We start from the raw sequence: 13,619 nt of genomic DNA on the forward strand, positions 1-13,619 counted from the left end.
GGAAAAGAGCTGTGAACTCCACTTGTAACAGCTTTGCATGGAGCTAGGAGCAGCTAATCCTGTTCTCTGAAGCTGCAGCCATGTAAACAATGTAGACCTGGTAGCCAAGAAAACAGGCAGCCAGTGAGTGAATCTTCCTGGGCTTTAACCTGGAGAATAGCAATAGCATGGAGACCCACCCCCTAGTACCCTGAGAAACCCAGGTACTGAGCCTACATCCTGTTCAAGCCATTGGGTCCCTATTTCTCAAATGACTAGTTCTGGGAACTGCTGCCCTTGGAGTATACGTTAACCTGGTCCATAGCCTAGCACACGGTTAACTGCTTGGGGACATTTCCAAATGGTTTATGGCTGCCAAGAGTCTACTGCTGGCCTTGCCAGTGCTGAGAAAGGGACTCTAGAAGATTCATGAGCAACGGGCGCCCTCTGGTGGCTACAGAGCTGTAGAGACAAGATTTTATAGGTTTGGGAAAAGAGCCCTTCAAAAGGCTGGGTCCGGGGGCGGTGCTGTCTCAGTTGCTGTGGAGGCAGTATGGAGTTAGAGTCATCTCATATGCTATCTTCTCAGGACAGCCAATCCCAAGGACCTGGTCCTTTATTTTCCTGGAGGGGAGACCTTCCCCAAATGCAGAGCTGAAGTCCTGAGATACTCCTCTGGTGTTAAGAGCTTCTGAGCGGCCCCTAGAGACCAGCAACATGTCCTGCTGCCAGCTTGCTGCAGCTGGTCTATGTGTTCAGTGCCCTCCTGGGGTCAGCCCAGCTTTGGATTAATACCTATGTCTTAGAAATGGGCCATCCTTGCCTGCCTCAGGTTTCTGACCTCTCTATGGTCTCCTGATGGAGGGTTTTTGTTTGTCATAGAGACAGTATTCCCCGCCCCCCATTCAGTTTTATTTGGGGCTTCTCAGCCTGGTCTGGTCTCACAGCCCTGGTCTCTAACAAACATATAGCAGCCAAATTCTGATATAGTGTACTCCAGGTTTGCACCTTGGCCAACTTGCTTGTCTTCACCGCAAGAATAGGGCCAGCCGGGGGCTGGAGAGATGGCTCAGTGGTTAAGAGCACTGACTGCTCTTCCAGAAGTCCCGAGTTCAAATCCCAGCAACCACATGGTGGCTCACAACCATCTGTAATGGGGGCTGATGCCCTCTTCTGGTCGGTCTGAATACAGCTACAGTGTAATTATATATAATAAATAAATAAATCTTAAAAAAAAAAAAAGATTAAAAAAAAAATAGGGCCAGCCAGGGAAGGGTGCGAGGCTGTCACCTGAGATCCTCCTCTCTGGATACCTCAGTCTTGGCTGAACTTGTAGGGATTATAGATGTGTAACTTGGGAAGTCCCTGAAAGGGTTTAAGGCCATCTGACCCATTGTGCTCATGTGCTAGGTGAATGGTATACAAGTACTTTACTTGGAGCAAATGCTGTCAGCTTTTTTGGTGGCTGGTGTGGAGCCCATGATATCCTTAGCACAAGAGACCCAGCTTGGAGCATGCATGCCCAGAGACTCTTCATCAACACTGCTCCCATAGTAACAAGGAGTGCCAGCTGGTCACTCGAGAGACACTCCATCCTTATGGTGAGAATCGCCGAAAATAGAGTGTTTGCTTTTCCTCCTGGAGAAGGTTCCTCTTATAACTCTCAGGCCAGACTGAGGCAGAACATTAGACTTGGTCCTGTTTGCAATGACCAGTGTTGGCACATGACCCAAGACACCTAATCAGGGGGAGCCCTGGGTTTTTAATAAAAAATATTACATATATGGGTGTTTTGCCTGTATGTAAGTATATGAACTATTTGTTTGTAGTACCCCTAGAGGCCAGAGAGGGTGTTAGATTTTTCTCAGAACTGTAGTTACAGGTGGTATGATCAGATGCCTGGGTACTGGGGATCCAATTCTGCGCTCCAGAAAAGCAGCAGCCCATGATCTTAACCACTGAGCCCTCTCTCCAGGCCCAGTGTATTTATTTTTAAAGTTATTTTTATTCTTTCTTTAAAAATATTAATTTTTTTTTAAGCTGGTGGTGGCACCCACCTTTAATCCCAGAACTATGAAGGCAGAGAAAAGTGGATCTCTGATTTCCAGGACAGCCTGGGCTACGCAGAGGAAACACTGTCTTGAAAAACAAATAAACAACAACAATAATAGCAAAAAAAGATGGACAAAGGCTGCTTGAGAAAGAGGCAGCACAAAGGTGAGATAGAGGGCATTTTCTCTGGCGGGCGGCCACTTCTTTTCTGGCTGACATGGCTTTCAGACTTGGGGAACATAGATGCAGTCAGTCTCACAAGAGATTGCTCCTCAGGGGCTGGAGAGATGGCTCAGTGGTTAAGAGCACTGACTGCTCTTCAAGGTCCTGAGTTCAGTTCCCAGCAACCACAGGATGGCTCACAACCATCTGTAATGGGATCTGTTGCCCTCTTCTGGTGTGTCTCAAGACAGCTACAGTGTACTCACATAAAATAAGTAAATATTAAGAGATTGCTGCTCAAAGGTGTGCTCAATGGAGGTCAGAACTCACTCTTTTACCATGTGGCTTCTGGGGAGGAACTCAGGGTCACAGCTTTGGTCACAATGCTTTCACCACTGAGTGATCTAGCCAGCTCTAAACAGTAAACAGTCATACCTTTTTATTTTAATGTTTAAAAATTTTAAAGATTTATTTACTGGGGCTGGTGAGATGGCTTGGTGGTCAAGAGCACTTCCAAAGGTCTCAAGTTTAATTCCAAGCACCCACATGGTGGCTCATGTCCATATAAGAAGAGATCTGATGCCCTCTTCTGGCATGCAGGTGTACATGCAGACAGAACATTCATGCATTCAAAATCACTGAGCCATTTCTCCACATCATGTCCCCTTTGGTTGAAACAGGGCCTCTCTCTGTGTGGCCCTCGCTGGCCTGAAATTCACAGAAGTCCACCTGGCTCTGCTTCCCAAATGCTGGAGTTAAATGTGTGCACCATCACCACCACCACCCAGCTTTATTTTTGTTTTGTTTTTTAATATGCACAAATGTTTTGTATGTCTGTCTATCCATGTATGTTTATGCCTAGTGCCCACAGAGGTCAGAAGAGGGTGTTGGATCCTTGAAACTGGAGTTATAAATGGTTGTGAGCCACCATATATGGTTGAGTCTTGAGAACTGAACCTAGGTCCTCTGCAAGAACAATAGTTGCTCTTAACCATCTCTATGACCTTCAAAGTCCATATCTTAGCAGGATTCTTGTCCCTCTCAATTCCCTCTCAATAGATGGGCATGGTCCAAAGCCATCCTGGCCCACCTTATACCCTCTGTCTCAAGCTCCTTTCCTTCCTTAAGCCAGAGGCACTCCAACTTTGCAGTGTTGTTATTGTTTTGCTTTGTAGAGGGTACCTTCATCACTCAACTAGCTCAGTTGTTCGAAAGGCTCCCGGGTAAGAGAGAATTCCCTCACCATGATCAGGAAGCTTAGAGTCTTTGCATGAAGAAGGCACACCTGAGAAATGAGGAGAGCCATCCTGTTTTTCGAAGTAACAGGAAAAGGTTTTTTTTTTTTTTTTTTTTTTTTTTTTTAACTTTGTAAGGGACCCTTTAACTACCAAGAGTGCTGAGTCCCCAAGAAGGCTTAATATGCAGCTCTCTAAATTTATTTGACCTGGATTTTTTTCAATAGGGCCTATTAACATACGGAAGGACTCTGGTGTCCCAAAAAAGCTGATCTTGCAAAAACGCAGACCCTCTCCGGGGCTCAGGGAGTATGTGCTGAACTAGGCAGGAGGTGGATTCCTCCGGGAACTGGCTCAACAGTCTAGCTCAGACCCTTTTTAGGCTGCAAATTTTGGTCAAAGGCAGTCTCTGGATTGTGCTCAGCACAGAGAGGAGCCTGAGCGTCCTTGACTAAGGATGCGATTGGCACCAGCAGATGGGGGAGACAGCAAAGGCTGAAAACTGTTAGAGACCTACCTGGGAAGCATTCCGATCATCTATATTAAGGTCTGAAAAAATATACTGGGCAGAGTGGTTCAGGTCTGGGATCCCGCACCCAGAAGCTGAGGCAGGAGGATCATTAGGAGTTTCAGGCTATCCTGAGTGCCTAGTCTCAAAATTGAAACACCATCACCACCTCCCCTCAAAAAACAAAAACAAAACAAAACCCTTCACATATTCTTAAATGTATTTTATTTAATTAGTTGTATGTGAGCATGCCCTTAGGTGCACACGTGGAGGTGTGTGTGCTAAGGAATACATGTGTAGGTCAGAGGAAAACTTGTGGGAGTTGGTCTCATGGATGGACATCAAGTCGTCAAGCTTGGCAGCAAGTACCTTTACCTACTAAGCCTCACAGACATATTCTTTAACAAGAAATTGCACTACCAGAAAACCATGTTAGACACAGCAGAACTGTTGGGGTGGGCACGAGACTCAAAGATGACCATGACAACATTGTTCTTCAGAGACAGCAGCTTAAAAAAGCTGAACTGTTCAGCCCACTGTAGGAAAGATTGCTTTGTATGACTTCAGTCCTGGCTTAGTCTAGAAATAACACTGGGGAATCCACTGGGTTTTGGTTAGCTTTTTTCCCCGTTGTTGTTGCTTTTCTCTTATATGTACAAATGCTTTTCCTGCCCTGTATGTCTGGGCACCATGTGTAATGTAGTGCCCTGAGAGGCCAGAAGAGGGAGGCTGATCCTTTAGAACTGGAGTTACAGAAGACTGTGTGCCATCATGTAGGTGCCAAGAATTGAACCAGAGTCTTTTGGAAGAGCAGCCAGTGCTCTTAACCACTGAGCCACCTCTCCAGCCCAGTTTGTTTTTTTGAGACAGTGTCTTGTGTAGTCCAGTTTGGTTTTGAACTTATATAGCCAAAGGTGGCCTTGAACTCCTGATCCTTCTGCTTGTACCTTCCCATTGCTGGGATTATAGGTGTGTGTGTGTGTGTGTGTGTGTGTGTGTGTGTGTGTGTATGATAATGCCTGACAAGAAACTGTCAGTATGAGGCATGTGCCCTTCTTTCTAGGATTGCACATATGCTTGTGTTGAAAACTTTTAGATTTATTTTATGTGTGTCTTTCGCCTGAATGTGTGTATGAATATTACTTACATCCCTGGTGTCTGCAGAAACTAGAAGGTAATGAGATCCTCTAGAACTTGAGTTAGGGGGCTGTGAACCCTCAGGTAGGTGCTATAAACCAAATTCAAACCCTGTGAACAAGCAAGTGCTCTTAACTGCTGAGCCCCAATACAAATAGGTTTTTGTTTGTTTGCTTAGTGCATTTCTCCCCAGACAGGGTTTTTCAGTGTAGCCCTGGATGTCCTGGAACTCACTCTGTAGACTAGGATAGCCTCAGATTCACAGAGGTTACCTTACCTCTGTCTCTAGAGCTGGAGCTGAGGATGTGCACCATCATGCCTGCTAGAAAAGGGTATTTTTGAGATTCTCCCTATGTCATTTAGGTTTACAAACTCAGTTTCCCATCTTGGCCTCCAAATTACAGCTTCACACCTGGCTCTTTTTCGTGAACTTCAGAACGACCAGTAGGTCATGAGCAAAAGGAAACTTGGCAAAATAAGCAGAGAGGCTTATTTTAGCTGAGGGCACAGGAAGGCCTCCTAGCAGGGGTTGGTATCAGCCCTGCATCCAGAATATTCTTTCTGGCTATGGCTTTAGTATGGCTAAGGGTGAGTGGGAGCAGCCAGTGAGTACCCGGACCCCAGTTGCCTATGGGGGACCAAAGTAGGGGTTGGAGAGATGGTGAGGGGATGTTATAGAGCAGAGTCAATACACTTGAGTCTACTGGGGAGTTGACAGCTGCTCCTGTAGCCACGCCCATCCATACAGAGGTGTCCCTCTTCTCTCCCATCTGGGCCTGTGGGAGGGCAAAGCCATCAGGACCTGCTTTGCCCAACTCCCTCCTTCTTCCGTCCCCAGCCTAGCAGTGGCTGCTGTCCACTACAGCCAGCCCAGAGCCAAGTAGGGTATCTATGTTCTTGCTCCACTGACTCTACAAAGGGAACGGAGGGCCTGGCTTTCCAGTCTGTTGGCTGCTGGCTGGGGTGGGTCTAGATGCTGCTGCTATGGAATTCTGTTTCCTAAGTGTGTGACTCATAACCTGAAGCTACCTCTTTACTTCCTGCCTCTTCCTTCTGGAATCTACTGGGAGGTGAGGGGGCTCACTTCTTCTCCCAACAAGGTGTATCCACCACTTAGTGTCTGCTGCCGGGAGACAAGCTCAGGAAATATAAGTCAAGGTTTAGGGCTTAACAAATTGGCACACAGTATGTTCCTGATAAACAATAGCTTAAAAAAAAAAAACTGGGTCAAGGGAACAGGAAGAAAACAAAGACATTATGTGTGTGTGTGTGTGTGTGTGTGTGTGTGTGTGTGTGCTTGAATGCATGCATGCTTGTATAAAATTGTCAAATGTTTTGATCATTGAAGGAAAAAAGAAAGGCTGGCAAGGAGCAAGCAGTACGCTGAGACAGGGGTTCTTGAAACATAAGAATTTCAGGGAAGGTAAAATGTCAGAAGTCAAGGCCTCTTTCCCTCCCTCCCTCCCTCCCCCTCCCTCCTGCCTTCCCTCCCTTCTTTGATTTTTCATATGTGTGTGTGTGTGTGTGTGTGTGTGTGTGTGTGTATTTCACCTGTATGTATAGGCTCCACATGCAGGCCTAATTCTTAATATGTGTGGAGGCCAGAGTGTGTGTGGGGGTGTGTCTGATTCCCTGGAACTGGAAATACAGATGGTTGTGAGCTGCTGTATGGATGATGGGAACTGAATCTTAGCCTCCTAGCCATCACTCCAGCCTGCTTGTTTTTACACTGATTTATTGTAACTTGTGTGAATGTTTGCCTGTATATATGTATGTTCGCCATGTCTGTGCCTGGTACTCGTGGAGGTCAGAAGAAGGTGCAGGATCTCCCAGAACCAGTTACAAACACTAACCAAAGTGGCCACGTGGGTGCTGGGAACTGAACTGAGGTCCCTGCAAGAGCACTCAGTGCTCCTAACTGCCAAGCCATCTCTGCAGTGCCCTTAGTTTTTAAATTTTGGGTATGTGAGTGTGTGTACTCGTCCAGAGGCATCAGATACCCCGAGGAGGAGTTATAGGCAATTGTGAAGAGGCCAGTGCTGGTGCTGGGAACAGAACAGGGGCTCCTCTGCAAGAGTGTTAATCTATTTTAACTGCAAAGCCATCTCTCCAACCCTCTTATTTTCAAAAATACATTTAGGGCTGGGGCTGTTACTCAATGTTAGAACACATGCTTAGCATATCTGAGGCTCATCTCTAGCCCTTAAAAACCAAACCAACCTACCAAACAATTTGGTGGACTGAGCACAGAAAAGGCTTTCTTCATTTTGTTTGTCCTTAGGAACATCTCTTCCTACAAGTCTCCAGCTTATGTAAACCATTTGTCATACCCTCCTCCCACTGATGGGGTTTAGACAGGACAGACCTATGCTAAGCACAGCCTCTTATGGATACGTATGGTCTCTCAGTGGGGCCTGAACGTGACATTCCCACGCAAGCCAAATGCAGTGTCAGATACATCCCCCCACCCCTCAGAAGAACAAGAGATGCCCTCAAGATGACTTGAGGTTAAGGCTAAGGTGCTTTCGGCCAACCCTCACAACCTAAGTTCAATCCCTGGAACCCAGGTAGTGAAAGGCAATATCCAGCTCACTCAAGGTATCTTTTGGTTTCTACTCTGGTGCACACACACAACATAAATATTTAAAATTTAAAAAGAACAATGCCTAGCTGGTGTGGTGGCCACACCTATGTGAGAGGGAGAGGCAGAGTCAGGAGGGTGATAAGTTTGAGGCTAGCCTAGTCTACATAGTGAGACTGAGCCCTCCCCCCACTCCCAGCTCACCCCCGACAGAGTTTCTCTGTGTAGCCCTGACTCTTCTAGAACTCACTTTGTAGACCAGGCTGGCCTTGAACTCAAAGATCTGTTTGCCTCTGCCTCCTGTCCTCCACCCCAACCACCCAATTTTTAAAAGGGCTCAAGATATTAACAAGTAACACAATGGGGGAGAAAGATGAGAGGGCTTATTGTATGGTGCTTGGCAAACCTGTGCCAAATTTTCTCCAAAGAAATTGGTTCTCTCACTCAAGGCTGTGTGGCCTGGGCTTCCTTCCTCGCCTTAGTGATCCAAGCGGATTCTTCCTTTCAGTTTGCACAGGACAGAAGTGTGTCTGCCTCTGCCCCTAGCACACTGCTCAGAGACCTGGGTCTGCCTGGGGCTGTCTTTATTACACTTGTCTCTAGCAGTTCAATGGCTGCATCAGCCTGTCCCAATGTAGTCTATAGTCTGTGGACATAGCCTCAGTCTGAGGTGCTCGTGTGTGTAGGGTGTCATACTTCTAGAATCAGAATCTCTGGGGACCTGAGCAAGTATCTAACAATTTTTGAAAACCAATGGCCAGGCTTTGTCTACGTGTTTCTTCCAATACACTTCCCGAGGTTTCAGAGTATCTAGAAAATAGTCAGGTCTTCAGGCAACTGGGTATCAATTCCAACCCTAGCCTGTACTTACCCTATAAAAGCTGACCTGGGGACTGGAGAGATGGCTTCCTGGTTTAAATACTTATTTTATGTATAAGAGTACACTGTAGCTATGTTCAAACATACCCAAAGAGGGCATCAGATCCCATTACATTACAGATGGTTGTGAGCCACCATGTGGTTGTTGGGAATTGAACTCAGGACCTCTGGAAGAGCAGTCAGTGCACCTAACCACTGGGCCATCTCTCTAGCACCAGCTTCCAGGGTTAGAAGTGCTCTTGAAGAGGATCTGAGGTCCAGTCCCAGGCCCAACATGAGGCCTGTAACTCTAGCTCCGGGGCGTTCTGACACCCTGGCCTCTATAGGCACAAGTACTCATGTGCAGAAACCCACACAAGTAATTAACAATTAAATCCTAAGCTGATGACCAACCTAGCGGTCATCACATTTGTATAGTCCCTACTGTTCTTACAATCTCCCCCTTTACCTATGTTCATTCATGGTCTGTGTTAACTTCCTTCCTTAAACCCCTCCCCCCAGCATCCTGCTACCTTTTGTTGACTCAAACCTCATGACATGGCTCAGTGTCTCCATTGCTGTTTCAGAATCACAGTTCTTTGAACACATGTGTTCTACCCCAGAGAGACAGGTAGAGAATGACTGAGGATAATTCTTTTTTTTTTTTTGTTTTTCTCAGAGAAGCTAGCAAAAAAAAAAAAAAAAAAAATCAATTTAAATGTTTTGCCTCAGTGAGAGAAGGGAGAGACATTTTCTTTTCTTTTGAGTCAGGGTCTCATGTAGCCCAGACTGGCCTCAAATTGGCTATGTAGCTGAGGATGACCCTGAACTGATCTTCCTGCCCTCACCTCCCAGGTGCTAGGTGAGCCATCCTGCCTGCTCCAGGGAAGCATTTTCCAAGTCGTACTTTCTCCACTGCCACGTGTCCAGCACTGGTGAGCATTGCCTGACAGAATTCTGGGGAGCACATAAGGTTCAGGGAAACACCAAGAAGAGATAGTTTCAAGAAGACAAAAGGAAACCTTCATTCAGTTTCATTTTTCCCCACCTGTGTGTGTGTGTGTGTGTGTGTGTGTGTGTGTGAGAGAGAGAGAGAGAGAGAGAGAGAGAGAGAGAGAGAGAGAGAGAGAGAGAGAGAGAGAGAGAGAGAGAGCAGGTCTCATGTACCTGGGCAGTTTATAGCTCCAGTTAGCCTTCCCATCTCTCCCTTTGAAGTGCTGGGATTATAGGTGTGTGCCACCACACCAAACTACATTCCTAGCTCCTCAGTCTGGCTTTTCTCATATAGTTTTAAATATTAAAGAATTTTCTAGGGTAGGGATGTCCCTTGGTTGATACAGTGCTTCCCTAGCATGCACAGAACCCTGGTACCCTGAAAGTATCATACACCTGTAATCCAAGTATTGAGAAGGTAGAAATAGGATTAGAAGTTCAAGGTCACCCTTGAAGCTACAGCCAGCATGAGGCCAGCCTGGGCCTTGCCTAAAAAGAAGAAACCAGCTTTCCAAGATAACAGGACAGAAAGAATTTCAACAGAAAACTGGTTCTGGGAAACTCAGAATGCATAGCATCTTCTCCTTACCCAGAGATACGGTCAGGGACATGCAGTGGACTCAGAAGGAAGGTGTGAACTTGGAAGCCAGGCTATACCAAAGGGCCAGGTCACCAGATAACTTGAAATTGCTGTTATTTTGCGAAGGACAGTGAACTGGCTCTGTGGCCTTCAGGTGAGCCCCTACCTAAGCACTCCTTGTGGTTTTCTGTGTCAGACAGACCAAGGAGCACTGTGAAAGGCCTGTGATCCCCCAGGCTGCCTCCCTCACTATCACTCTTTTCTGATGTCCAGAATCAGCAGTGGAGGCGTTTGGGAATGACAGCTGTCATAGTGAGAGATAAATATCTTCCTTCATGAAGATAGAGACACAGTCCAGACAATGAGGAGAGATGGAAACAGTGGCATGCTAAAGACTGTAGGAATATTTTAATGCTTTAATTACATCATGTAATAATAACATAGTCTATTTTACAAGTTAAAGGTATGAGAATGTATGAAATAGAAGTGGTAGGAAAAAAACTAAATGGGTCAGAAAGGTAAATTTTTTTCAAAACCGGAGGCCAAAGAAAGCCTATAGGGCCCAAGGAGGAGGTGGGGCAGGTGACAGGCGCAGTGTGGCTCTGGTATGGGTTAGTTCCCATGTTTGCGCCAGAAGGAGTCGAGGCTTATCCCCTGCCCTTGGCTGGGGTTGGGGGTTTAGTCTTGTCAGTGAAGAGGGAGGTTTTGGGAGAAGAGCCAACTGGTGACCTATTCAGAGCTGGTTTCCTGGTGCCACAGGTGGGCTCTGTGTGTAAGGAGTCAGCTGGAATATCAAAATCAAATGTGCAGAGGAACAAGTACAGCTTCCTCCTGCCCCGCTCCAAATTCTTGGAAATGCACACAAGTTCTTTTAAACGTAGAAAAGCCTCACTTTGGATGTGCTGACAAGAAGGTCGTCGTCAAAGAACTTTGTCTCTATGATGACGTTGCCCCTGTGGGAGAGAACCGAGAGGGTACAGAAAGTGAGTGCCACAGGCCAAGATGCCCTGTCCACAATGTCCATTTGGGCGCTCTGGGCTGGGCATTTGTACACCTAGAGCCCCAGCTTGGGCCACTACAGTCCTTGTGCAGAGCCAGGTGTGGTGGTGTACACCCATAACCCCAGTATCCACAAGGAAAGGCAGGAGGATCTGAGTTCAAGGTTACTCTGTGCTATATAGTGAGGCTCTATCTCAAAAGAAGAACAAAAGCCAGGCATAGTTGTTCATACCTTTAGTCCCAGCACTAGAGAGGAAGAGGCAGGTGGATCTCTGTGATTCTAGGTCAACCTGGACTATGTGGTAAGCTCCAGGCCAGCCAGGGCTGCAATGTGAGACCCTGTCTCAAAACACAAACAAAGCAATGCAAACACAATTACAGTGTTGTCTTTGTGGTACAGAGTCTTGCACTGTTAAACTCAGTGTTTGTTCTCCTCAATTGAGAAGGTCAGAAATAAGAGCATGCCTTTCGTCTTGGCACACTAATGTCTTCGCAGAGTGCTCTGCATACAGATCATGGATACCTCTGGCTTGGTTCCTAATGGATGGCTGCAGATCCTGGGCTGACCTCAGGAAGGCAGCTTCTACAATACTGAGTAAGGCAGACAGGTATGGTACGGCTTGCCCTGCAGTATTCTCCTGATTTTTGGGTAGTGGCACCCTGCTCTTCCTTTGTGAACAGTCCCTCTTCTAGTGCCTGGGTCAGAGCCCCGAGGTGTCACAGCATTCTATTCCTGCTAATCAGATACCCCCCACCCCCAAGCATCCTTCCTCAGCTACTCCTTGAGGAAGACATAACAGATTTTTGCCCTTGTATCTCCCAAGCTGCCCAGGTCTCTGCTGGCTTTAACTCAGTTCTGTTCTCTAGGATTTGATTCTGTTGTTTGTAACCAAAGAGCCTTAAATGAGGCATCTGTACAGGGAGGACAAGGTTTACTTTTCTGGTTAGATGATTTTCTTGGTTGCTGAGACCTGTGCATGCCAGGCAAGAACACTCCTACTGAACCATAAATGGCAGTGCATTGATAAAATGGATTATTGTTGCCATTCCAAATACCTTTGTGGGTTTAAAAAATATTTTATTTTTAACAATTATTATTTTAAGGCTGGGTGTGGTGAAACATACCAGCACTTAGGAGGCAAAAGCAAGCATATCTCTGTGAGTTTGAGGCCAGCCTGGTCTACAGATTGAGTTCTGGGACAGCCAGGGCTACATTTGTCTCAAAAAAATTAAAAATACATATTTTATGTGTATGGATGTTTTGCCTGCATGTAAATCTATGCAACACACATATACCCAGTGCCCATGGAGATTAGAAAAGGGTTTCAGGTCCCAGGTCCCATGGAACTGGAGCTACAGAGGGTTGAGATTTGCCTTGTGAATGCTGGGAATCAAACTTGGGTCCTCTGGAAGAGCATTCAGGACTCTTAATTGGAGAGCCATATCTCTAACCCTTCTATAGCTCTTCTATCCATTTGGTGTGGCTTTCAGGGAGGATCTCCTGCCAGATGAACTAGTGTTACACAGTTGTAGGTCTAAACTTTGAGACAACACTAATACTGAGACTTTCTTTTGGCAGTGCAGGTCATAGAATTCACATATGTTAAGCAAGCTCTCTACCACTGAGATACAATCCCAGTGAAATATTTGAAAGACTATCTTATTCCAAGAGAAAAGGTTATGTGGCAGTTACTATGTTTTAACATTTTTATTTTATTATTATTACTGTGCATCTGTGTATGACATATGTTATTGCAGGAGCATGAAGTGTGTGTAGAGGACAAAGGACAGTTTTCAGAGACTGTTCTCTTCGTTTAGCTTGGTTCCAGGGATGGAACTCAGGCCAGCAGGTCTATGCTGGGACATCCTGCCAACTCCTGACAGTCTCTGAGAACACAATCAAACTATTCTTGGACCAGGAACCGCAGCTATTAAATTATAGGCCAGTCTCTGGAGAACTATGCCCAATATGATCCTCTAAGACGAAGGGCTTCGGCAGATGTGTTAAGGGGGTCCAGACACTGTGCAGAGGCTCAGGGAGAGAGTGAAGTTGATTTGTTTTTTATTTTGTGAAGGTTCCCTTCCACACTGTCTCATCTTTTTTTCAAACCTTCACTATACCCGTGAAAGTAAAGCAAGACAAGATAAGACAATGGGACAAGTAGTTAGGGTGAACGGGAAATTTAAAATGTTGCCTACAGTTTTTGAACTTGTTATTTTCCACTGGACAAAAGTCAGTAACCTTGACACACCACTGGGTACTCTTTTATTCATCTTGCTTTCTAGTTCTATGCCTGTGAGTAGGACCTGGAGTCGCCTGAAAGCCTGTTTTCAGATAATCTTTGAAATCTCCTGGGTCCTCACTCACGTTAGGACGCTGGCGGGCATCATCTGGGACTCAGGCGCAGCTTCTATCAAGGATTGCCAGGTGTTTGTGGAGTTAGGGATCACAAAGCCAAACTCGAAGAACCACTCTGAAGGAAGAAGGAAAAGCCAGTGAGCAGGTGCTATCTGTGGGCACGGGGGAAACATAGG

The 13,619-nt window shown here is 46.1% G+C and overlaps 1 protein-coding gene across 1 annotated transcript in view; it reads right to left on the reverse strand.

Moving 5' to 3' along the window:
- Window positions 1-10,469: 10,469 nt before the first annotated feature.
- PDE6D (phosphodiesterase 6D) overlaps window positions 10,470-13,619 on the reverse strand; it is a 42,161-nt gene continuing 39,011 nt past the window's right edge. Inside the window, exons 3-4 of the mRNA XM_080933256.1 lie at window positions 13,453-13,558; window positions 10,470-11,038 (exon numbers count right to left, since the gene is read on the reverse strand). Of these exons, the coding sequence (XP_080789382.1) occupies window positions 10,957-11,038; window positions 13,453-13,558 (188 nt within the window). The 3' untranslated portion in view covers window positions 10,470-10,956. The remainder of the gene's footprint in view (window positions 11,039-13,452; window positions 13,559-13,619) is intronic.

This window comes from Micromys minutus, assembly GCF_963924665.1.
Source record: "Micromys minutus genome assembly, chromosome: 19".
NCBI classification, from domain to species: Eukaryota; Metazoa; Chordata; class Mammalia; order Rodentia; family Muridae; genus Micromys; species Micromys minutus.